The 25,340-nt window shown below is 39.5% G+C and overlaps 2 protein-coding genes across 8 annotated transcripts in view; one reads left to right on the top strand and one right to left on the bottom strand.

The window, feature by feature from the left end:
- LOC144589116 (uncharacterized) overlaps positions 1 to 25,340 on the bottom strand; it is a 231,996-nt gene that overhangs the window by 123,170 nt on the left and 83,486 nt on the right. The gene's annotated exons all lie outside the window — the stretch shown is intronic.
- The window catches only part of OSBPL1A (oxysterol binding protein like 1A), an 82,762-nt gene that overhangs the window by 43,968 nt on the left and 13,454 nt on the right, over positions 1 to 25,340 (top strand). For 6 of the 7 annotated variants that reach the window (XM_072998857.2, XM_078392618.1, XM_078392619.1 and 3 more), the window contains 8 exons: positions 2,204 to 2,366; positions 6,368 to 6,524; positions 17,107 to 17,182; positions 19,165 to 19,299; positions 19,693 to 19,790; positions 20,893 to 21,075; positions 23,577 to 23,684; positions 24,371 to 24,460. In XM_072998857.2, the coding sequence (XP_072854958.2) occupies positions 2,204 to 2,366; positions 6,368 to 6,524; positions 17,107 to 17,182; positions 19,165 to 19,299; positions 19,693 to 19,790; positions 20,893 to 21,075; positions 23,577 to 23,684; positions 24,371 to 24,460 (1,010 nt within the window). Of the gene's footprint in view, positions 1 to 2,203; positions 2,367 to 6,367; positions 6,525 to 15,743; positions 16,327 to 17,106; positions 17,183 to 19,164; positions 19,300 to 19,692; positions 19,791 to 20,892; positions 21,076 to 23,576; positions 23,685 to 24,370; positions 24,461 to 25,340 lie in introns of those variants that run through there. The other variant, XM_078392621.1, reaches the window with a different exon arrangement.

Genomic DNA, 25,340 nt, shown 5'->3' with positions numbered 1-25,340 from the left:
GAGGAGGTGACGAGTGGGATGTGCACCACTGAACTTGTTCCCAGCGGTAAAAACATGGTGACATGATGTACTATAGAGAGCATATGCAATTTTTTATCATTATAAACTTATTCAAAATGTATGTTCTTCTTCATGGTCTCTGAATGCACACTAATGGGTTTAGTCTGTGCTTGCGTAGAGGTTTCCAGAATCTTCTAGAGCTTAAACATTGTTCGCTAGGACCGTCCCCTCAGTACACATGGTCCACCCATCCTGGCAAGTGCCTCAGTGTCTTTTTGCCGCTGCTGAGTTTTCTTCTCTCCGACAAGTTCCATTCGCTAGCGTATTCAATAGGGACTTCTGTGAGATTTTTCCTGTTCTACCTCCCTTGCTGCCCCCTTCCCTAGTCCGCCCTTTATCCCCTTTTCTTGTTTTTTGCTAGTTTATGGCCTCCTCTGCACCGTTTAAACGGTGCACTTTATGTCCTAATAAAATCCCCTTTACTGACGGCCACAGCACTTGTCTCTTTTATTTATTTATTTAACTTACATGCCACCCACACTACCCAAAGGTCTCTTTTGTCTTGGTGAATCCCATCAGCCAGCCTCTTGCTCCATTTGCAAGAAATTTACTAAACAAGCTCTTAAATTGAGATAGCAGCATCTACAATCTTACTTGTAGGAAAGATCTTTTTGCCCTACTTCGGCTATGGAGCCCACACAGCCGCCTCCAGATGTTTACATCTGAATTATTAAGGCCATTCATCACAGTTTAAGATCTAAACCTGCACTGGCTGGAATCTTATTGGTGTAACTGGTGTTACATAAGGCTGCTGAAGTCATCAGTAGTGACAATTTTTGGAAAGTAAATACAACTGAGTTCTCTCCTGAAGTCTCTGAGGCGCCTATGGAATTTATTTCATTGTGGGGGAACTCTAGGAGCCACAGGATAGGAAGGGGGAGTCTTTAATTACCAAAAAATTCCACTATATTTTTCTGCCAGTGGTAGCGATTAAAGACTTCCTTCTCTTATCTCATGGCTTCATAACTGTGGAAAGTATTCTACAGGAGACCAGGAATTTTCAGGAAATAAATTAGAACTGGAACAACATATATGGATGTTAGGTAGAATCTCTACCTATTGATTAGCCATACTGGGTGGAGTTTCTAGGATCTGAAAAAAGATGCCACATTTGCAAATCACTGACCTAGAACATACAGATTTGAATTTTTATGTAAAGGAATTTGAAGTACTGTAGTTCTCCTCCTGTAGACTCACAGCACACTGGAAGATCTGTAAAGATTTTAGAGTATAACATCTCGAAAAGAGTTTTGAAAGTAGTTCTGAACAATTAGAATTAATCCATTAATGCTGTATTATACCTCCAAACACCGTTCACCAAGCAGTAGGATGCAGGAGTAGCAGAGTTTTCCAAACTTTGTTCAGTGCTTAATTACATATTATATATTGTGTTAATCAAACTAGAAAACCATGATTCTGTGCATAACAGTGGCTATGCCCGTACTGATTTGGGGGAACACCTTTGTGTCGTACAACCTAAAGCTGGCAAAAAACCCTGTTCTGCACACCTGTTGCTTCCAGAGGAACTGTCACAAAGTGTAAGACTGATCTTTAAATGAGAATGTGATCCAACGTAAAACTAACAGGCCATTCACTACACGGTCAAGATTGACTCCACAGGCTACTTGCCTGTGGCTAATAAAAATTATTCCCAAGTGGACAAGCAGGGAGATGTGGTGTGTGTGTGTGTGTTTTCTTTTAGGATGCTAATGTTCCAGATTTTTTTTATATATTGGTCTACAGTGGACACTCTTGTGGGCTAACCTAACCAGCACAAAATAAGCATGTCTTCAAGGTGCTGCAGGACAATTACCTTTCGTGTCACTTACCTTTCGTGTCACTTCAAGTTAATACTAGGATTTTTGGGAATTATACAAAGGAGATATCTTAGTAAGCCTGCACTGTCTTTCATAATGCTCTGAATTTACTTGCCAAATTTGGTTTAGTGAAGTTGTTTTATGTAACTGTTTAACACACAGAGAAAACCATGAGGCAAGTGCAAATTTTGCGTTGTATTTTTAACCTACTTGTAGAAGGCTGTTGACATGGTTCAGTTGCAAACTGGAGTCTATTCTTGAAATAGCTTTTAGTCTCACATTCTTGGGAGAGATGAGATTTTATTCATACATGTTTCTACTTATAGGTGAGGAATCTGAAACTGGAGCATGAGCAAGAGAAAAACAAGATCTTATCTGAAGCTCTAGAAACACTAGCCACTGAACATCATGAATTAGAGCAGTCACTAGTCAAAGGGTCATCACCTTTGAGCATCCTTAGCGAGGAACAGTTCTATGATGCCGTTTCAGGTAAGTGTATGGCACAGAAAACTGAATCCATGTCAAAATGTGAATGATTTCGATTAATTCCCAGGATCATATTGCATATATATTTAATATAACATGTTCCAGCATGCCAGAGTAAGAGACCATCTTGTCCCTGATGAGCTTGCAATAAAACATTTTTGTCTGGGACAGAGAGAATATGTCAAAGTGCAAAACAATGAAGCAATGTGTGTGAGCAACCATAGCTAGTGCACTGGCCTATCCACTCCATTAGGAGTACGTATGTAAACACTGTATGCAGCAGAGCTTAATTTCTATCAGAGCCACTCCTGGGCTCACTGCCATCTGTTGCTCTCTGTTCCATTTTATTAAGTGCAGACAAGGACATTAATAATAATTTAAAAAGAGTATAATTCAAAGGCTGAGATGTGGTTGAAACAACCACAAGGGCTGTATGAACCTGATTTCCCACATTTGGTTTATAAAAACTTAACATACCACACAGATTATTACATTGTATTATTGAAGTGTTTTTGTTTGTCTTACATTGAACTGGAGTAATGTACCTGGTGAAAGAAGAAAGCTGCTGAAATTGACCTGGGTGCACAAATAACGCTGCTGCTGCTGCTGCTGCTGCTGCTGAAACGGTGCAGCTGGCTCCAATGTCAAAGTCACCTTAGAATAGTTTTACTAATACTGTAGTTGTATAACATCTTTGCACTAAGAAACAGGAGCCAGGTATATTGATTTGATTCCATGGAAGAAGGGATAAAGATGGGAGGAGAGGCCTGAGATCCTCATGCAAATTGGTTAAGCAGAAAGAATGGGGCTGAAGAGCTTTCCTCAGAATAATAAAAGAAAGATGTAGATCCCATGTGTCATAAAGTTAGGAAATTCATTGCTAGGACCACAGATGAAGAAGTGGTGTAGAGCAGTGGTCCCCAACCTTAGGCCTCCAGATGTTCTTGGACTTCAACTCCCAGAAATCCTGGCCAGCAGAGGTGGTGGTGAAGGCTTCTGGGAGTTGTAGTCCAAGAACATCTGGAAGCCCAAGGTTGGGGACCACTGGTGTAGAGAATACAGTAAATGGTTTGAAAAGCTGGCTTGGTACTTCTAGGCTGTTGGCACTTCCTTCTAGGCAGTGTTATGAAGATGGATGTAATCTACTTGGTAGCTTCCTGCCTGGTTTGTGACTTCCTTTCTCATTATGCAAATATCATTTTAAAAGAACTGCTACCTCTGTTTGCATAAAGCAAAAAACAGCATAACTGATTCTGTTGTTTACATGCATTATGTCACTGGTGAGCAAACCTCAGGCCTCTCTACTTCATTACTTAAAACCTTAAGGCAGACCAACCGGAGCCTGGTACAAAAGGCATAGAAGTACAGAGTAGGGTGCCTATGAGCACATTGTAAGCCTAGGAATTTGCTGCACATTAGTCCAGCCCTGGTTTTCTGAAGCTTTTTGCCATTTCATCAACATACGTTAAATGGGAAAAAGTTAACTTTGCTGTTCCTACTATTAAACAATTGAGAGATAGAAATCACCTGACCATTACCTTATGCCACATAAAATTCTAATTGTAAAGTTCTAAATTCTAGAAGCCACTGTAATGAAAAACATGGTCCTCCAGCATGTTGGTTCTCTTAAGATGGTTCTCTTAAGATGTATACAGATGTTGTTTAGATGTCTAAGACAGAGGTCGTCAATCCCCAGTCTGCGGCCTGATGCCGGTCCGTGGCCCGAGCCAGATCAGGTCACGGAGACAGACCTACCTCCCCCCGCCTGAACTCCCCTCCCCACAGCTGCTTTGAGCACACACATGTGCCAGCATCGGCGTGAGTGGGCGTGCACAAGGGCATGCAGGCATTCCTGCGCATGCGCGAAGGGGTGGGGGAGCACTCATACCGGTACTAGCACATGCACGCATGCTCCCCCACCACTTTGCGCATGCGCCCGAGAGTACGCAGGGGAGTGCCCCGCCTTCCTCAGAGGCTTAGCCAGTCTGCGGTCCCAAAAGGGCTGGGGAACCACTGATCTAAGATATATTGTGTACACTTGTATCCTGAGATTGTATCCAGATTTACTCTAGGAAACTGTATGTATCATACTCTTTACACCTCAGTTGTAGCTGGATTCTTAGGTCCTTCGTGCTACTTTTAGTTGAAAGGTAGAGTTTATTGCATTTCTTAGTAAATCTTAGAGTACTGTATTACCCATGATAGTCTAGAACTGAAGTGCTGCTGTTCATGTTAAAACTGCTTGTGATGAAGTAAAATAGTGGCTGATGATTGGTATAGTTCCCCTTTTACAAATGGGATCTAGAATTGTGATGGTGAAACAGCCTTGGTCAGTTAAACCAAGCCATTAAAAAAACAGTTTTATGAGAAAGAACGATTTTAGGATGCTTAACAAAGTGAAACTTTGTAATGAGCCTTGTGAACTATAGTTCTCTTTAATTAATGTAACTACATTTGGAGGTTAAGTGGAACTTTTCAGATCTCTTCTTTTACAGACCTCTAAATTGCACACATTAACCTGCCTTCTGTGTCGTTCAATTACAGTTCCTTTATCTGTATTAAGTTTGTAAAAAACAAAAGGAAGTTTCCATCAGCTTGGTATACTTGTCAAGAGAACAGGGTACTGCACCTAGAAGATCTCTGTTGCCTCAAAATGTTTTTCTGTGCTGCAGGATTAATTTGGTACATTTTGATTTTTGCCCAGTAGACTAACATATTCGGATACCAGCTGACTACAATCATTTACCTGCTTAGTTTGATTCTGGGTTTGCTTTGTAACACAAGCTGAATATATCCTGAGCAAGGCCTCAGTGTTTTCCCCTCCCACTTTCTTCTGTACTGGATAGAAAGGTGGAGGTTGAATTGTATTTCCCAAAGACCGTTAAGGATTTTATCAAACATTCCTACAGGGAAAGAAGGTAGGGGGAATCTCAGATCCTGAATGCTAGAGCAGTATGACAGTGGAGCCAATTACCTCACGAGATGGTTCTTAAAAAGTATAGAGGTGGGAAACACTGAATGTCAGTGCATGAGAGCAGTGCCCCTAATTTTACTGTTCATATTCTAATGATCTTGAATGCTGGGTGATAGAGTAAGACAGTTAAGGTTAGGATGTGAGTCCCACTTAATCCTGTGATCTCCTGGGATTTTCTGTAATCACGTGGCAAGAAAAGGTGAAACAAAGTAGGGTCTGGAAGACACCCAGTAGGGCATATCTTAACCAATAGGAATTTTTTTTCCACTTGGAGAGGTGATTACTTACCACTGATATATATATATATATAACATATTTATATAGCAGTGATAGTGGGTTTCTACTTTTTATGCCTTCTTTGGTGTGGAAAAAATGCCCTTAATCATTTGATTTGGCTTGTTCTTGAATATATTTGCTTTTCTATGTTTGACTCTTTTTTTGTACTTCTATTGTTGGAGCAAAGTATCATTTAATCCAGTGGCTATCTGACTTGGAATAGTCAACTGGTAATGCAGGACTGGCTTGTTCAGTGAAATGCTGTGTTTATTAAGGTTGAAGACTAATGTGAAAAAAAAAAAAAAGAAAGACAGGGAGTTGGAGCAGCCTCTTTCTCAGACTACATGAGCAGCTCTTATTTTACAACCTAATCCCAGGCAGGTTTTTAATCTTGTCTAAAATGAAACCTGGTTAGTATCAACAACAGCTCGCAGTGTCTGTTTTTGCTGTAGTTGCTTCATCTACAGAATCTAGTATTTAAGTACAGGTGAAATGTTCTGCTGATACTTCATACGTGTCTATCCCTGCTCACTTTCACCATCAATTTATGCTCCTTGGTGCTGAACAATTTGCTCACCCATGTTCTGCCAGAGACTCAGCCTCCACTAGTGCTAAATTCTCACTGGACAAATGCTGTCATCAGTACAGCAGAGAGAGGCTACTTAAGTTTCAGTACTCTCCACAAGGGAGGTGTCCATTAGTCTGTGAAAGACTAGCTTAAAGTTGGCTTCATTGCAATTCACCTGTGTTACAGATTCAGAATCTGAAAGATCACTGAGTGGCTTTGAAACTGTGGCAACATATTCACTAGAAGATAGCATGGATTCTGGTGATACTATAACATCTGATGTGTCTGAAGAAAAGCCCTGCAAAAGCGGAGAAAGGCTATCCAATGGCATCAAAAAACACAGGTAGGATTTTGAGTAACACCTAGAGAGACTTTGTGCTTTCTTCTCTGTGCTGGACAAAGTATGGTTGGTGTCTGCAGAAGATAATTGGAAATACTTTTGCCTTTTCCTTTCAACCATGATGAATCAAGAGTCTTTTAGTGTGAACGTCTTGATTAATTTTGGCACAGGGGGATATTAAGTGGAGGGGGGGACATTGTGACTGCACCATGATGCAAGCTAATCACATGAATTCTTAACAGTGCATGTTTCTAACTCATTTAAATGTGTCCTGTTGAAATCAATACTGGTCTTCTCTTCATGTTTTTTTAATGTCTGTCCCTTTTGGCTTTTTTAGTTTCCAGTTACATGATCTCCTAAACATTGTCTGAATTAGCTCTGTTCTATAAGTCAGAGATATATAGATATTTTAAATAAGAGCACTGAAAGTAAAAAGGTCATACTGTTTAAGCATGTCACATATTTACTTCATCTGTTCCCAACACTTTATATGCAAAAGAGGACAATAGAACTGTGGTTACACGTAACAAATACCTTGTTTCTCAAGTTTCACTCTAAGGAGAAGGTAATATGATTAAATTTGTTTTTGCTTGCAATTCAAACAGGGCTCGAATCTAATCTATAACTGGCACTTATTCCTCTGAATATAGTGACCTTTATCTTAATTACTGAAAATGAATTTATGCATTTAAATATGCTGCTCTTTCATGTGCCTGGCACATTTTCATGCACTCTGCTTATAGTCAAATGTGCAGATAGGATGTGTAAATGAATTGAAAGTATCTGTGCTTCAGTAATAATTATGGGAGGACTGGAAAAAATAATTATGAATTTCTAGGCACAATTGAATTTAAGTAAATTAACACTCAGGATTCCTTCTGCCTTATTTAATTACTTTCAAAACATAATTTTGTAGTCTTCCACATCCTGTCCCACATTAGAGAATGATATAGTGCTCTAATCCTGTTTGGTCTGCAGTCATCTTTCTTACTTGCAGAATATAGAGAAAAGAATAGTTAAAATCCTTTGTGACAATTTTTCTTACTGTAAAGAAGCAACGAAGAGCCCAAAATAGCTTTTTGTATAAGAAACAAACAGTAGTTTTGGCAGATTTCCACAAGGTGTGTTGTAAAACTATATTGCAAAATTGTAAACAAGAGGTGACTAGAGACATCTAGCTCATATTTGTTCCCAAATCCCCTGGCATTTCTTTACTTTCCACTAAATATGTCTCTCATTAGTCTTTTTGATCACTAGATTTTTATACCACTTATCTAACTCCATGCACCTAATTGTCATGTACCTTTTTTCCCCTTATATTCAATGATGATAATTATTGGATACGTTTTAGCTGTTTTTAATGGGTTTTAGGTAACATACTTAACCTATTGCAAGCAGGGATGTTTCTTGAGAAATAAAAACAAGACCATATACTTATTCTCAGTTGGTTCTAATTTTTATGCAAATTATATTGCAGTAGTTGACCTGACACTTGGCATTACTTAGGGAACTGGTTTCTACAAATATATTGATGTAAATTATCAGACCCCCTGTGGGAAAACAAATAAAAATTTTACTTGAACCATATTTCCTCAGCATATAAAGCTGTTTATTGTTTCTTGTTGTCTTGCGATTCTTAGAGCTTTTGCTCATGTTGTCATTACACTACAGTTGCCATATAAATATGTATGAACACTGTTTTACTATTGTTTGTTTCAGTTCATTTTTTGTTTCACATTTATTATTTGTATTTGTGAGGTGGAGGAAATGTCTGTCTTTGTCTTTAACTGGTATCCCTCTAAAGAAAGTTGTAAATAAATACATCTCATGACACTTGAATTGCAGTTCTGTTTATATTGTATATTAAAGAATTATGTGAACAAAATTTGGGATTAGGAGTATTTTGAATGCAGTGTGTGATCTAGAAGAAGAAGAAGAATATAAGAGAGGAACAATTGATCTTGGGATGGAATCTTAGTTTCATAAGATATTTTCATTTTGAGTTCTTGTGTTTAGAACTTTGTCTTATGCTGTACACAATTCTAAAATAGTTGTAGAGAAAATAATAAAGAACATGCCATATATGCTAAAAAAAATTGTCACTGGTCACCATATTTCTCATGAATAACCTGAGGGCGGATAGCAAAGTGACTAAGTTTATTGTCAATGTTAAATTATGCAGAGTGGTAAGAATAAAAATTAATTATTAAGAGCTGCAAAATAATCCCTCCAAACTGTAACAGTGGGCAAGAAAATGAGAAAGTCTAATGTAGTACATATTGTGGCAAAACAGATCCAATCCCACAAAACCAGCTTTACATACACATTCATAGGATGTGAGCCAGTGGTAGCTGACCAACAAGGGGATCTTACAGTTGTGGTAGGCAGCTCATTGAAAATGTTGACTTAGTTGACAGCTGCTGTTAAAAGGCAAATTCCAGGTTGGGCATAATTAGAGAAGAAATTGAAAATTGCCATTCTCATCTTGCACAGGAGAAATTATGAAGGAATGGGAGCAACTCCTCTATGTTGAAAGGTTAAAATACTGTAGTTACAGTTGTTGATTTGAGGAAAAAGAGTAAGGAAAGACTTGGCGGAGGTATATAAAATTATGTGTAGTGTAAAAGAGTTCTATATGGAGATGGTTTTGTTCATTTCCCATAATGCTCGAATTTGGAATAATTCACTGTACTTATCTGATGAAAGATGCAGGACACAAAAATAATAGCTTTTTCAGACAGTGTGTAATTCAGTTGTAAAATTCACTGTTACAAGAGGAAGGGATGATTGCCAGTTTGTATGACTTGAAATAAAGTTTAGTTACGTTCATAGATCTTATGGCCTTGAAAAATAGCTGCTAGTCAATATCACTGCATATTTCTTCCAGAAGCAATGTAGGAATCCTCTGTATATTGTTTGCCAGAGAACAGAAAAGGGATGATATACAGTGGACCCTCGACTTACAGACGGCTCGACTTACAGACTTTTCGAGTTACAGACTTCTCTGGCTGCAAAATTTAGATTCGACTTGCAGCCAGAGAATTGATTTACAGACCAGAAAAAAACCAAAATGGAATAAAAATAGAATAAAAACCACTGGTTATGGGATTAATCGGTTTTCTGTGTATTGTAGGTCAATGGAGATTCGACTTATAGACTTTTCGACTTGCAGCCACCATTCCAGTACAAATTAATTCCTTAAGTAGAGGGTCCACTGTACTTGTATTCACGTACTGTACTACTGATGGGCTTCCCCTAGGGCAAAGCAAAAACAAAGCATGCTGCTTGTATACCACCTCACAGCACTTGAAGCACTCTCTGGGTGGCTTACAAATTAATTATGTAGGCTACACTCCTCCCCCCCCCCGCGAGCTTGGGTACTCATTTTACTGACCTCGGAAGGATAGAAGGCTGAGTCAACCTTGAGTTGGCTACCTCGGATTGAACCCTGGGTAAGAAGCACAGTTTTGGCTGCAGTACAGCAGTTTAACCACTGCTCCATGAAGCAATAGATTGGCTGTTGTATGAACAGATCATCAGATCCAATATAGTATGTCTGATCTGATCTTCTTGTGTTCTTAAACCAGCAGAAGAAAGTGGCTGAAGGTTTAAAATGAGATCTTCATGGAATTTCAGAATTCTTTGGAAGTGTAATATCACCAAAAAAATAATAAATTTTGCCATATTATTTTGGAGTACTGAAATTCTATGGTAGGCAGGTAAAAGTAGTCACAGTTGCCAGTAATCCTGGGGAAAGCAGGAGTTTCCAATGGCAAAACATCTTACAGAAAGTATCTGCACATTGGTCTTCTACAGTGGTCTCTTTGGAAAATGACATCTAAAAAACCCTAAATGTATAAGGGAGAAAAAGCACCTGTACTTTGAGCTTACAGTATCAGTGAGTAAGACATTCCATTGCTTACTTGTATGGCATTTAGTAACCATATTCCATCCCTGTACATTTAAGTAAACTTTGATAATAGATAATATTCCTGTTCTGCACCAGAACAATGTGTAAATCTCTGTATGTGTGTGTGTTTGTGTTTGTGTTTTTGTGTGTACTTCTATACCACCTTATTAATGCCATGTACTACCCTGGGCAGTTGACAATGCACATAGTACAGTATGACAACAACAACAAGAGACAGAATAAACAAAATCAAATCAATAAACATAGAGGGGAAAGGAATAAATAAGTCAGCATCACCAGATGGATGGGCAAACACAATTTGGCAGCTGACATGAGAGGATGCCCTGAAAACCTGGTGCCACAATTAAGAAGACTCAACTTCTGGTGGAAGTCTTTTTGGTCTGCCTCAGTGTGGCAGTCTGTAGGAACATGGCTTGCAAGGATTTGGTGACACAGGTTGATGTGCTCCAACAGGTACCAAGGTCCCAAACAGTGGAGGGCTTTGTAAGTTAAAGCTGAAACCATGAACCTGACCCACTGTGTCACAGATAACCAGTGCAGGTGAACCAGAACTGGAGAGACATGTGTCAAATTTACTCACATTTGACACCAGCCTGACAGATGCACTCTAGATCTGCTGTAGTTTCTGGGTTGGTCTCAAGGGATGCCCCATGTAGAGAACATTATAGTAGATGGATGATACTGGAGGTCACCAGTGCATGCACCAACGTTTTCAGGGCCCCCTTGCCCCCAAGTATGGGCAGACATGAGCAATCGGCCTCAGTTGGTTAAAGGCTGATCTGGACTTGGCTGCAACCTGGGAATCCCATGAGAAAGCTGGATCCAGGAATACATGCAGGTTCTGAACTCGGTCTCTTAAGAGGAAGCATTACTCCATCCAATCTAGGGAAATGGTCCCCTAACCTGTCAGAAGAGCTCTCCAGAAGGAGGATCTCTGTCTTCTCTGAGTTCAGCTTCAGTTTGTTAGTCCTGGTTCATTCCAGGACCGAGACCAGGCAGCGTTCAAGCACCTGGATAGTATCCACTGCAAAAAAAATGTAAAGGAGAGATAGGGTTGTGTGTCATCGGCAAACTGATGTGTGTGTGTGTGTGTGTGTGTGTGTGTGTGTGTGTGTGTGTGTGTGTGTGTGTGTGTGTGTGTGTGTGTGTGTGTGTGTGTGTGTGTGTGTGTGTGTGTGTGTACACAACTACAGTACATCCACAGGATGAAGTGGTATTGACTGGTAATAGTGTTTTCTCTCGTTTAAATACATATTCATAATGTGATTGGAAGTAAGGAGGCCCTCATTTGACTAATGGAATTATCAGGGACAGTATGTAGGACAGAGTAGACCTTTGGTCTAGATGGATGGGGTATAAGTCTAATAAAATAATAATAAATAAAATATGTTGGAGGCCTCTGCTGAAATAGGGGCCATTTGTTTTATATGCAGATTAGCAGTGGCAGAATTTGAGAAGTACTGTCCATCACCTTTTCTTTATCCCTTAATTTCTGGACTTGTAGCTCTGTGTCTGGGGACACACATTCCACCATCAGGTGAGTGGCTTCCTAGACGCGGCAGCAAAATGGGAGGAGTCAAGCATAAGGCATTATATGTGAATCTTGGATATTAATTATTGTAGTATTTTAGGTGTTTCAGCATCACACAAATCTGGTTCCTTGACCCTTGGATCATGGTGGAGAGTGATTATAGAACAAGGGGAATGTCAGGCTATCTGTTAGACGTGTAAGAGACTAGTGTTCTGTAAAACCCCAATTATAGTTGAGAATAAAATACTGTAGAACATAAAAGGTGTGATAGGAAAACTGGTCCTGAATGTTCAGGAAATGGTGCAAGATGGAATGCCATTGTCCACATCACAGCATTTTGTTTCAGGTCAAACTTGTATTCATTAAAATGTGAGATGCTGATGACGATACTCACTTTGACATAATTGCTGTAGTTCTTTAAACGGTTTTGCAAGATACATAACAGTCCTGATGTTTAGTGGAAAATGGGGAAAGTGGCTTGCCAGAAGTCACCCCCTAACAACTCTTTTTCTGCATCTCTGTGTTGGAATAGATGCAAATAGCAGAACTGTGGGCTACATTAATTTGTGACCTGAGATAGTAATACTAATAGGGGATTTATTTCTTTGGGTGACTATTTTAGTCACATCTCATGGACATGTTCAACTTAATGTAGTCTAAAAGCATTGCTTGCTTTACCAGAATAGCTATATTCCCCTGATTGGTTTTGAAGAACCAAATGTTCTCTTTGCTTCCTCTTTTTAAAATAGCATTAGATAAAGAAGAACCTCATATTTGCTATAATTAAGACCTTTTGCTTATGTTCATCCCCACTTCTGAATTGCAGCGATGAAAGTAGTACATATTCTTTATTCCAGGGCACTGTTAGATTGCACAGCTTTCCTTCAGCAAATATGAAATAATGTTTTTATTGAAATGAAACCATGGAGTTCTGTTTTCCTTTCGTCTTCATTCACCAAAACACTGCAGAGATTCATAGACACCTAGGGCTAAATACTGATTTGGTCCCAACCAGTGCACACTCTTGGAATCAATGAAAAGTATATACAATAAATCTTATTAATTAGTGGTTTTCTCTAGCTGGGATTATCAAATAAAGGTAGCCCACAGTTCAGCTCTTTGCCATCTGTTTTGTTGCAGAGCTGCAGAAAAAGAGTTTGCAGACTATAAAACAGGAGCAGGCAATTTCCAGAGATCTGGGGACTACACAGGGTCACCCCTGAACCTTGGTAGAGTCACACCTATTCTTGTGCCACCTGCCCCACCAAAATATTGATAAGCTCCCTGTGCCTTCTACTGGTCAGTTTTTAAAAGAGGAAGGTTGGGGTGGGGGGGTGATGGCAATATTGTTCTCCATGACCCCTGAAAGACACAGTGGGACTTTCTAAGCATGTTTATTTTTTTATATGTAAATATATATAAAATAAACATGCATATCTATATATTCAATGTGTGTGTGTGTGTGTGTGTGTGTGTGTGTGTGTGTGTGTGTGTGTGTGTGTGTGTGTGTGTGTGTGCGTGCGTGCGTGCGTGCGCGCGCGCGCGCACACACACACACACACACACTCCAATGGATAGATGGAGAGGGAGAGAGAGGGTGGCCAGTTTGGCCATGCAAGCTGCATTTTGCCCACTCTTGGCGTAAAACACATTCTTGAACTTTGTACTGATTTGGGAGCATAAATTTTGATTTTTTTAAAAAAAAATCTGGTACTGTAATACTGATAAGTAAGAATTGTTTGTTTCTGATCTTCAGTTGCAGGTTGTTTCTGAAATTGAGAACATTTTGTCTCACTTCTGAATTCTTTTTCAGATATCCTGGACTGGGCACTTGTCCTAATAAAAGGGTCCTCCTGTCTCCCATCAAGTAGAGTCAAAATTTTAACTGGATGCAAGTTTGCCCTGTGAAGGGTCTTTTCCTTCTTTACCAAATATGCTCCCCTTAAGTTCAGTGAAAGGAGAGAGAGAGAGAGAGAGAGAGAGAGAGAGAGAGAGAGAGTAGTTCAGTAGCCATTCAGATGTCAGATTGGAACTCCAGTCATTCATCATCTTTGGCTATACTGGGTAGGGCTGGTGGAACTTTCCCATAGAGGGTCACCTGTTCTCACCTCTGTTCTGAAGGCAGAGAGGAGAGTCTTCTAAGTTAAGTTAAAGGCAGTGCACTTTGTTAGCCATATTTACAACATGTCTCTACTTCACACTTAGACTTGTTCTAACGTTTACAGTTTTTTGCAGGGAGCCTGTGAATTCTTGCTGTCCTGAAGGATTTGAGATTCTCAAGCAAAGAATACTCAGTATCTTCACAGACTTTTTGGGGGAAAGTTGTGATGTCAAAATGTGTTTGAAATACATAGTATTAATGTAACACGATAGATACTGCATTGGAGATAATGGTTAATGCAGTGTGTAACGTGAAAACCTTTTTTAAAAAAAAAATCAGAATGATAATAATGTTCAACTTGAATAATCTGCCAAAGTATGGTATCCTATTCCTATGCAAAGATGGAGTTTATTAATAATATCTGTAGCAAATCACATTTGTCTTTGCTATTGAAATATAGTATACTTCAGATTTGAGCAATTTAATATTAATGTTAAATAGAACTCACAGAAAACTGTTTTGACTTACACTTTCCACTGCATTATCTTTCTCTTTTGGGAGCTTGGCTTGTTTTGTCCTAAAACATGGGGATCATGAAACTTCACATAATGAAACACTAACATTTGAACATGCATGGTCCACAGTGTCACATGCTGGTAGGATATTAACTGAGCCAGATGTGGTCTAAGAGTGTTAGAACAGAGAATTATCAGTGTAGGATTTATTTGCCTCTTGTCTTGACTAGGACGTCGTTTCATCTGAGAGCTGTGAACAAGCATGAAACACTTTAATTAGAGAAGAGAGAAAATGAAAAAGAGTTAAGAAAGGAGGGCAAAACTTGAGACTTCAAACTGGCAGGACTGCTTAGGGGAGATCATTCGGAGGCCAGCCTTCCTAAAGCCACTGTGACTCTCAGTGAGATTGGGGAAGGTTTCTGCAGCTGTGGGATACCAAAGGAGAGTAAAAACAAAATCTGAAGTAGGAAAGGGGCCGTGAGGAGCTCATATAGTTTGAAGGTGGAGCAGTCTACTACAAAGACTGTTTTCTCACCAGAATAGTGAATATGTAGTTTTCTCCAATACTGTAATGTTACCAAATAAAATCTCAGATAGGTTCAGTTGCATACGGGCCATTCCAGTGGATGTTCTATGAGATTATTTAGTAAGATAAAACATGTGCATTATGAAATATAAGTTTTGCTGCAACAGTGTATCCTTCAGGGAAATACCATTTTGATTGGGACTTCCCAGGTCAGATGACTACCAAAAAAAGTATAATGGTTTGAATTGTAGCATGTCTTCCTATACAATAATTTTATTGCCCATGTAGCTCAAATTGCATTCCCATTTTATTCCAAATGAAATTATTATGCTGGCTCATTTCATATATTTTGTTTGTTTGTTTTTCTGCAATATTCAGTGACTGTTTTAGCCTGACATAGAATTGACTAATAAATCTTGTGCTGTTTGTATTGGACAAATGCAATTTTGTCTTCCCTATTGTATCATAATGGCTTACAGCAACTTACAATATATATTTGTCTACTTTAACCTCACAAGTTTATGAGGTAGGTTAGTAGGAATTCTGTCCATCTAGTGTACCTAATGGTGAAGATTTGAGAATGGAATTGTATGACAAGAAGAGGAATTAGTGATTTGTGCAGAGTTAAGTATGGAAAAAACTGAAGATGTAACTTGTACCTAAGTAGTTTCCAAAGAGGATATGTGCAGAAAGAGCTAGTCAGAGGTTGAGATGGTGGCAGTGTAGAACTGTTACTACCTGTGATATGCATGTTCATTGTTCTCTTGTTCCATTATGGGCTCTAGTTAACTGGTTTTGCAGGTTTCTGTGCTTCTGGCAGTAATTGGAGAGGGTTGCAGTCATCTTGCAGAGGCAACTCACACTGCTTCCCACCTGCATTCTGGTGTTATTTTGTGGGAACCTATTAAATGAGTGGCAGAACATTTTAGAGCTTTTAAAAATAAATACATGAAAAAAAACTGTGTTCATGCCTACACATTTAGACTTTTAGAAATAGAAGAAAGAAGGCCACCCATAGCTATATTTCTGCACAGTAATATGCAGTAGTTGAAGAAAATTTAGTTTCCCTTCAGTGCTTATTTTATTAAATGAGAAATTGCTTGTGATCCAGCTGAGTACGTTTCAGAACTCTTTTGAATTGTATGATAATCGGGAAAGCAGTTGCTTAGAAAAGAAATGAGCTTGTTTCCAAACTTCATAGGTGAGTTGCACACTATTCTCATAACAGTCAATCAAAGTACCATGTTAACAGTTCTATTGTTTTTCAGAAATTATAATTGGTACATACTTTTCCTTGTACTTTTCTTTCAAAACACTCCATTATCAAGCTGATCTGTGTTTACTTGTTGCAAAGTACTAGTTTTCAACTGGATCACAAATGATAATAATATTACGATTATGGTTGTTATTATTAATGCTGAATTTTACCCAAAGGTAATATACTGCTTTTTAATACATGGAGAACAAATTTTGGCAAGTACTTGCTCCTGTTGGCTTCCTGCTTGCTAGTGCAGTGTCTGACACAGCTCCTGACAAAATAAGTTGTCCAGATTGGTTCCTATAGTCCGATGCTGCAATGTTTGCTGGTCATCACTTTTGTAAAGGGTTTGGTGGGGAACCTAGCTGTAATTTCTGAAAAATGCTTTAGACAACAATTTCTCACAAGTCTTATTTGAGTGCAGCTGTGAGAAGAACAAGATAGTTCATTGTAGCATAGACAGACCTTTGTTCTGAGTTTGGTTTTTGTTATATATACTCTACATTAGGATTAGGGGACGTATAGCCCTCCTGGTGTTGGGACTGCAGCTCCAGTAGGCTTTAAGCAGTGCAGCCACTGTTGAAGAATGGTGGGAATTGCAGTCCAGCAGCATTTGGAGGGTCATATGTCCTCTATCCTTGCTACACATTCTACAGATGTTTGATCTGGAAGTGAATTATTCAGGACTAATGAGTTTGGTCTTTTGCCTCCTCTCCAATCTAGGACAAGCTTGCCTTCTCCAATGTTTTCCAGAAATGATTTTAGTATTTGGAGCATCTTAAGAAAGTGCATTGGAATGGTAGGTGAATCATAAGCTGACAATAAATATCTATGCACAGTTTTTATGCTGAATATCTTGTGTGCTGATTTCCTTGTACAAATGAATGACTGATTCACAGTCTATTTTTAAGTAAATGGATATGTCTTACCCATAATACCACTTAAACTATTTTTTCTACATTGCCAGATCCTTTGACTTTCTATAGCCGTTGTTATTTTGACTTATATACTGCCCCATAGTGCTAGACCACCCTCTGCGTGGTTTACAACACAAGGATGCAAACAACAACATGCTCCCCAGTGAGCTGGGTACTCATTTTATCAATCCTGGAAGGATGGAATGTTGAGTAAACCTTGAGCTAGCTACCTGAGCCCATCGGAATTGAGTTTGTCATGAACAGAAGCCTGAGTGCAGTACTGCAATTTAACCATTGCATGACAGGACTCTTTAGAGATCAGTACATGTGATAGAAAGGTTCTAATAATGGGATCCCTGTACCACAGAAAGGTGTGGTCCAGGAAGGGAAGGGCAAAATGTTCTCAGTTCATTTCTTATCCCTTTAAAGATTGTGGGGTTTGGTTTTTTTGTTGTTGTTTTGCTTTGTTTTCTTTTTTGCTTTGCTTTCTTTTATTTGCAATGAAGGCTATAGCAACCAAGGAAACATTCTTGCAACTTAAGCACAAATTCTAATCCTCCTGTGTATAGGAAGACTTCTTATAAAACTGAAAGTGGAATAGCAATATAACAAAATAAAAACAGGACTTGAGTTGAGGCCACAAGAAGTTGATAATATGGGTTCTTGTGTCATAGAACAGCATGCATTGCTCATGTTTTTCCCAGAAACTTAAAAAAAATTATTGTGTGCAGTACTCCCAACTGACAAGAAAGCAAACCAGAAACATATGTTATGAGTAAATGATTTCACTGACATTCTGTAGTGCTGAGGAGTATCTTCAGATTTTGCCTCCCTCTTCCCCAGTTTTTTGCTAAGTTCTCAAGAATGCTACAGACACTTCATCTTCAGTTGAGTGCCAGTAAATGAATGGCTTAGACCAAGGGTTCCCAACATTGAGTAATCCAGGTGTTCTTCAACTGGAATGCCTAGAAACCCTGAGCACCACAGCTGGTGGTGAAGGCTTCTGGGAATTGTAGTCTAGGAATACCCAGGTCACAAGATTGGGAATCACTGGATTAGACTATTGTAAGAAACTGAACCGAAAAGAAGGAGCAGTAGCAGTGAACTGGTAGCTCTCTTGTAAATAGCAACTTAACTATACATTGGACAAGATGCTAGTTTTTTTTCTTTTTATGGCCCAGCATTAAAACAGATCTGCATTAAGTAGTTGCTAGAAAGATTACAAGCACATGAATTTCTTCATGCACTTAAAAATGCCAGTGTCTCACATCCACCATGACATACTGATTGATAGCTTTCAACCCAACTCTTGCTAGGAGTAGAGATGGGCACTTACTGCAGACTGGCAGATCAGGCCCCCTGGTGTTGCACAGGTTCCCTGGATTCTGTGCCCCACCTTCTCCTGTAGGCACCCACTCTGAGAAGGAAGCGGGGCAGGGAAGGCCTCAGTGCTGATTCTGACCGGGCACCCGCGGGAGGAGGCCATGTGTGGAATCAGGGGCATTCACACAACATCTGTGGGCCCGATCTGCCAAACTGTGGTAAGTGCCCACCTCTACTAAGGAGCTTTTGTTGGTCTTTTATTTCAAGTAGCTCCAAAGGTTGTAAAAATTGGGGTTTTCCCCCTCCTCACTTACCTTTTAATTCTCAAAGCATCCATGTGAGGTAAGTTAAAATGACTGCATGATGCTCTTGAAGTCACCCAGTCAGTTTTGTGATTGAATGGGAATGTGCAGCTGGGTGTGCCTGGTCTTACTTCAGCACAGCTACACATTGCATCAGGGTAGTATAAGCCACTCTCAGATTTAATAATGAAATACATAAATCTGTACACAGTTTAACACTGCTTTTAAAATTCTACTAGGAGCTGTCAAAGATTACTATGCCGGTAATTTTTAATGAGCCACTGAGTTTCCTACAACGACTGACAGAATATATGGAACATACCTATCTAATTCATAAAGCCAGCTTACTTTCTGACCCTGTTGAAAGAATGCAGGTATTCTTCCTCTAAAAAAAATGCATGTGGTGTTTTCTGAATATACATACTGTTTCCTGTACTTAGAAAAACAGGAAGGCTGTTTATCGCTATGGCATTTATAATTGTTGTGATTGGCTAAAGAATGCTTGACAAAATAAAACTTAATGTGACCTCTCCATAGTGGCAGAGAAAACTAGCTATTAAATATCTGATCTTCTAGGTTGGATGTAAGCCTTTTCATTTTTAAGTGATGGTAATCTAGCTTTTTCTCTTTCTTAAATGTCAGTGTGTGCTACTGCACTACTTGAATTTTTACTTCTATTTTATGAGAATGAATGCTTCCAAAGACAGAATAAATGGTATGATTTACATTATGCATAAATGTGTACATAAATATCTTTTTTTCAACAGTGTGTAGCAGCATTTGCTGTTTCAGCCGTTGCCTCTCAGTGGGAAAGAACAGGAAAACCATTCAACCCATTACTTGGAGAGACATATGAACTGGTCAGGTAAAAAACACATAATATTTAACTGAGTAGCTTACTGAGCTGATCCAGTCCAAAGTAAAATGTTGCCTTTATTAAGCCACTAAAAACAAACGAACGAACAAATGCTAGTTTTTGACAAATGTCAGTGTTTGTCAGGCTGCCATGGATGGTGTAGAAAAGAACTTTAAAGTTCCAAACGTTTATGACCAGATGTGTAGGCCAATTGCAGATTTTACATCTGCCATTAATTAGAAGGTCGCTTCCCAATCTCCATTCACATTTTTAGCCTTCCCTATCCTGCTAGGTCAGTGGTTTCCAACTTTGGGTAACCCAGGTGTTCTTGGACTGCAGCTCCCAGAAACCCTGGCTAGCAGAGCTGGTGGTGAAGGCTTCTTGGAATTGCAATTCATTAAGACCTGGGTTACCCAAGGTTGCTAGACAAAGACCTGCCAGTCGGCATGCCACCCACCTGCCCCTCTGCACATATGTTGAGTGACTGGCAGCCCTTTGCTCAGTGGAATTGAGAGAGACGTTCCAGTCAACACGAGAGATGACCACTGAAGCTGCACCTCTAACTGGAAACGTCCTTTTAACAAAGGGACCCGGCCTGCACATCAGACCATGATTCTTTGAACTTTTAAGGTGTTTTTTTTTCCTGTACCACCCAGAGCACTGTGGGGCCCAGCCTGATGAAGACCAATAGAGGTTGAAAACTAGTGTGTCTGTGATTTTTAGTCCTCTAATTAAGATATCACCTACCCTTGCCTTTGTATCATGTATTGTTGTTGACCTGATCCAAGTATTCCTAATTGGAGATGAGGTGAAGCTACCCAGATTGTGAGGTCACAATATGCTAGAAGGTTTAGCCATTGCTTAGTGTCAGTTTATATCCTTCATTTGCCAGTGCTTTTAATGTCTCTTCTGTATAGTCTGATCAGATACTAGATGCATGTGACATTAGATAAACATAACTTGTTCTCATGAATGTTTGAATAATATTTAAATTTTTGTTCAATAATTTGTTTTGTTTTGTACAACCTTGGTACGTCAGAATCATCTCTTTATCCCCTTCTGCAGACAAGCTCCAGCTATTGCTCAACTATCACTTTCTTTCTGCATTTAGGGAGGACCTTGGATTCAGACTCATTTCGGAACAAGTTAGTCATCACCCACCAGTCAGTGCTTTTTATGCAGAAGGACTGAATAATGACTTTGTGTTTCACGGCTCCATTTATCCTAAACTCAAATTCTGGGGGAAAAGTGTTGAAGCAGAACCTAAGGGAATAATAACTCTAGAACTGCTTGAGTAAGTTGATTTGGCAACTTAATGCCTTTTGATTGCCTCATACAAAATGCTAGTGGTATGTTTACTGCTGTTATGAACAATGATAAACAGTGAACAATACTCTTCGCTGAGCAAGTGTATGATATGAAGGGAAGGCTGAGCTTAGGCAAGGAGACACTGCACTTTCCAAGGCCAAGAGTTCAAGTTACTGTCTCTGGAGCCTCTATGGAATGGCTGGCCATATCGAGCTTATCGTGTCTGCTTTGAGAGAGGCTCTTTCCATAAATGTCCAGGTGGTTAGCCATGTTAGTCTGTTGCAGCAAAACCAGTGAAGAGTCTTATGAAACTTTGTGAACAATTTTAGGGTGGAGGGATGCTTTTCTGGGTTGCAGACCACTTTTTCAGATGCATGAAATCTTTCTTCTATTTTCTTCTTATGTAAATTTTGACTAGGGGGCCTCTATGCTGCAACAATACAAGCAGTGCAGGGGATGAGACCAAGAGATGGGGAGATTTCAGATAGGGGGTTTACTGACTAGTCTTAAGACTTTCTCAATGACAGCATTCACATTATGAGTACAACAATGGTCATCCTCATCTACCAGGAAAAAAAATTAGATCAGTATTATAATAAAGTATATTGTGATCGGGTTCTTCAAAAACTGGTGGTGGTTCCCTCTTTTGGGTGGGAATGAGAGCCAGAGATGATTTTAAAAATTGAACAGGCTCCACTTTATTCACATTAACTTCAGTGTCAACTAAATTAAATGGGTCAAAACAACTCAATTCAGGCAAAGTTTTATAACAACGAATCTTTACGTCCGTCGTGAAGAAGTCGCTCCTTACATCGGGGCCGGGCCAAAACATTCCCGATCAGTTATCACCCTCAAGGGGGTACTCCTTATTGTGCATACTGTCGCGCAGCAGTCAGCCTTCTCCAACCTGCTACCCTCCAAATGCTTTAGTTCTGAACTCCTGTCAGACCCCTGCCAGCATGGCTGGTGGTAAAAAAAATGCTCGGAGTTCTAGTCTAAAACAACTAGAACATATCACATAGTTGAAGGCACAGTGTCTCTGTGTCCTGGCTTGGAAAATACTTGTAAGTTATAGCCAGTGGTAATAATGAGAAGTTTTGCTATACTGTTTAATTTCAGTCCTGACTGTTGCAAGGCTAGTGTCCTTACTGAAAGCAACATGATAGTGAAATAAAAATAGTATGCAGCCATCTGTCTGTTGACACTGCTGCAGTACTTGGCCATGATCAATATTTAACTGATTGATCATCAAGTAAGCATTAGGGAAATCCCCCTCCTTTTCCAACTCGGGTCACACCCCAGCTGACTTCATATGTTTGATCAAATGCCTTTCAGCAGTGAGTTACTGGAGTCTTTTGTGCTGTTGTCTCCAAAGACAAAGCCACATTACAGCAAAAACAACAAGGAATCCTATGGCACCTTAAAATTTTTTGTTTGGCATAAGCTTTCAGGTGCATCTGAAGAGGTGAGCTGCAGTCCACAAATGTTTATGCCAAGTGAAACTTGGTAGTCTTTAATGTGCCACAAGACTCTTTGTTATTTTAGCTACAGTCATCGAAGACCTTCTTGGAATCTACAGTAGAAGCAATGTGATTCATTGTCCTTTGTGGATGTGCATGAGTCTCTGCTCAATCCAGCTGCCTTCGTCCTCCAATTCCTGAGCTGGGCAGCAGAGGCTTCCCTGTTTCATTCCTTGCAGTTTGTGGCAAAGGCAGCCAGGTGGTGCAACCAACACTGCCCTTAGTACCCCGCCTATCTGGTCTTGCGACTGGTCTAGTGTTAATCCTAGATGAGGTGAAATAGAAATGAGGTGAAATAGAAAGGCCAAAAAGACTGGCATCCAGGACAGTTTGTACTCTGCTAAAACAAAACACCTGTGTGCCACCCTAATCCAGATTTGTTACTGAGAGCCAGTTCATTGACATATTTTGTGGTCCCATGGAACTGGAGCATTCATGCTTCCCTGCCCACATCTACCGCTGTGTTGTATTTAAAATATCCATACTCTAATTGATAACTGTGGGTTCTTGTCAAGTGTTTAATTGGGCCTGAATTAAAAGCTACCATTCATTCTTGTGACAGAATTCAGTAGAACACAATTTAGTATCTGAGCATATTCTTTTAATCCAGAAATTCACAGGCTCTGCTTAAGAAGATTAGGCATGTATTTGCCATTTAAAAAATAATACAGGACAGCTGATATGCTGGGGTTGAAAATTACCTCATTGAGAGGTATCTTATAGTTAAGATGTCTTTGGGAACGGGAGGTATAGTGTTTAATGTGAAAACCTCTTGCTCCTGTTAGTAAAGTTGTGAGCTAAAGCTAAAAAATTATATTTTTTTTGTATGTATGGCCACTATACTCTGCATTCATTTATTTACAGTGGATAGTTAACATCAAGATATATGTGCCTTTTCTAAGAAAGGTGCTACTTATGTCTTTTTAAAAAGGGGTAAACCTAACACCTTTTGTTCTTTTAATTACAGACATAATGAAGCATACACATGGACAAATCCTACGTGCTGTGTGCATAATATTATTGTGGGCAAGCTTTGGATTGAGCAGTATGGAAATATGGAAATAACTAATCACAAGTAAGAAGACTTGCTACCTGGCTTGAAAATGCAGCAGGGTCCCACTCGCAGGCTGAAATACTGTTTCATATCTTAAGCTACATAGGGAAATACATTTTTTTGCAAATAAAAAAATTCCTCCACCTCCACCACCCCAAAGGTTCTGAGACTTCCTCTTTGTCATGGGGAAGCCATGGAATGGGGTAAGTCTTTCATTTCAGAAAATTGACACCAGTAGGATGACTTTACTGGCTGTGGCAATTTTCCCTCCACCACATGGCATCCATCATCATCAGTCTTACTGCACTGTAATGTACACAACACAACTTCAGCCATCATATCATAAAACTGACACTCTAATCCCATGGTATAGTAATCAAAACATTAAAGGTACTTAAAATGATTTGATTTTTATGAGGTAATATGGACTTCTCTGATTTGTCCTTCACTGGGATGCAAAGCATGGCACAGAGTATGCCCAGAGAGGTCTGCTACTTCCTTGGCCATGTCAAACAAGATCACCCTGATGAAATAAATGGGATTTATGCTCACATAAATTGTGTATGTTCTCATACCGTCTGCGAGATAATCCAACCACTCATGCAGCAGTTGCACAAGTAGAGGGAACAAAGAGGATCTTCACCCCATCATGTTTTATGTGTGAATAATGAGAGCCTTAAGCTATAGCTTGATACTTTTCTCCACAGTACAGGTGACAAATGTATGTTAAATTTCAAGCCTTGTGGCCTTTTCGGAAAAGAATTACATAAAGTTGAAGGCTACATTCAAGACAAAAAGTAAGTACTTTCTGTTAGTATTTCTAAAATGCACTGAAGGGATATCTTTTTTTAAGATCCTGCAGTGTTTAAGGTTTTAGTACTTAAGTAGAATACTTAAAGCAGGAAGAAAGAATCTCTGGAGCTCAGATGTTCCCATCTGGTAGCGAGGCTTCTTCCTAGTCCTCTCCTCTACCCCATGTTCTGCCCCATGAAGGCAATCCAGAAGAGGAATCTTGTTGATCATACAGGATTCTCCTCCGTGCCACTTTGCCCCATGCCCCCTCCCTGACAACTCCACTGCATGTGGACTTTCCCAGACATGTCCTTGTCATTGTGTAGTTCTTGACTCTTTGTGTGCTGGTTTTTGTGCCAAGTGTGAAGCTGAATACCAGAATAAACCAAAATACTTCAAATGATCAAAAACACTGCAGCCAGACTTCTGTATGGCACTGGAAACAGGGAACATATAGCTCCCCTATTAAGACAGCTTTACTTACTCACTGCCTGTTTTTTGCAATTCAGAGTACTGGTTATGATCTATAAAGCTCTATATGGTTTGAGTCCAGGCTGTCTGAAGGAACGTACCACTCCATATGAGCCTCCTCAGCTATTAAAGTCTTCTGGGCATGCCCTTCCCTCTGTCTACCACCCTTACAGGTTCATTTGAAGGACAAAGTGAGAAAGGGCCTTCTCTGAGGCTGCACCTGGCTATTTAGATAGGCATTTCCATCAATGGAAACCTGTTGAAATTATCAACCCCAAGACAGTTCGCACCACCATTTAAAATATTTAAATATTTAATGTATTACTGTGTAATTGTTTAATTATTGTTATATTTGATTTGATTATATTTGTTTGATTATGTTGTGAACTGTCCAGAGTGGCCACCAGATGGGTG

The sequence above is a fragment of the Pogona vitticeps genome, chromosome 4 (genome assembly GCF_051106095.1).
Source record: "Pogona vitticeps strain Pit_001003342236 chromosome 4, PviZW2.1, whole genome shotgun sequence".
Taxonomy (NCBI): Eukaryota; Metazoa; Chordata; class Lepidosauria; order Squamata; family Agamidae; genus Pogona; species Pogona vitticeps.
This window is presented reverse-complemented; position numbering and strand designations above follow the sequence as displayed.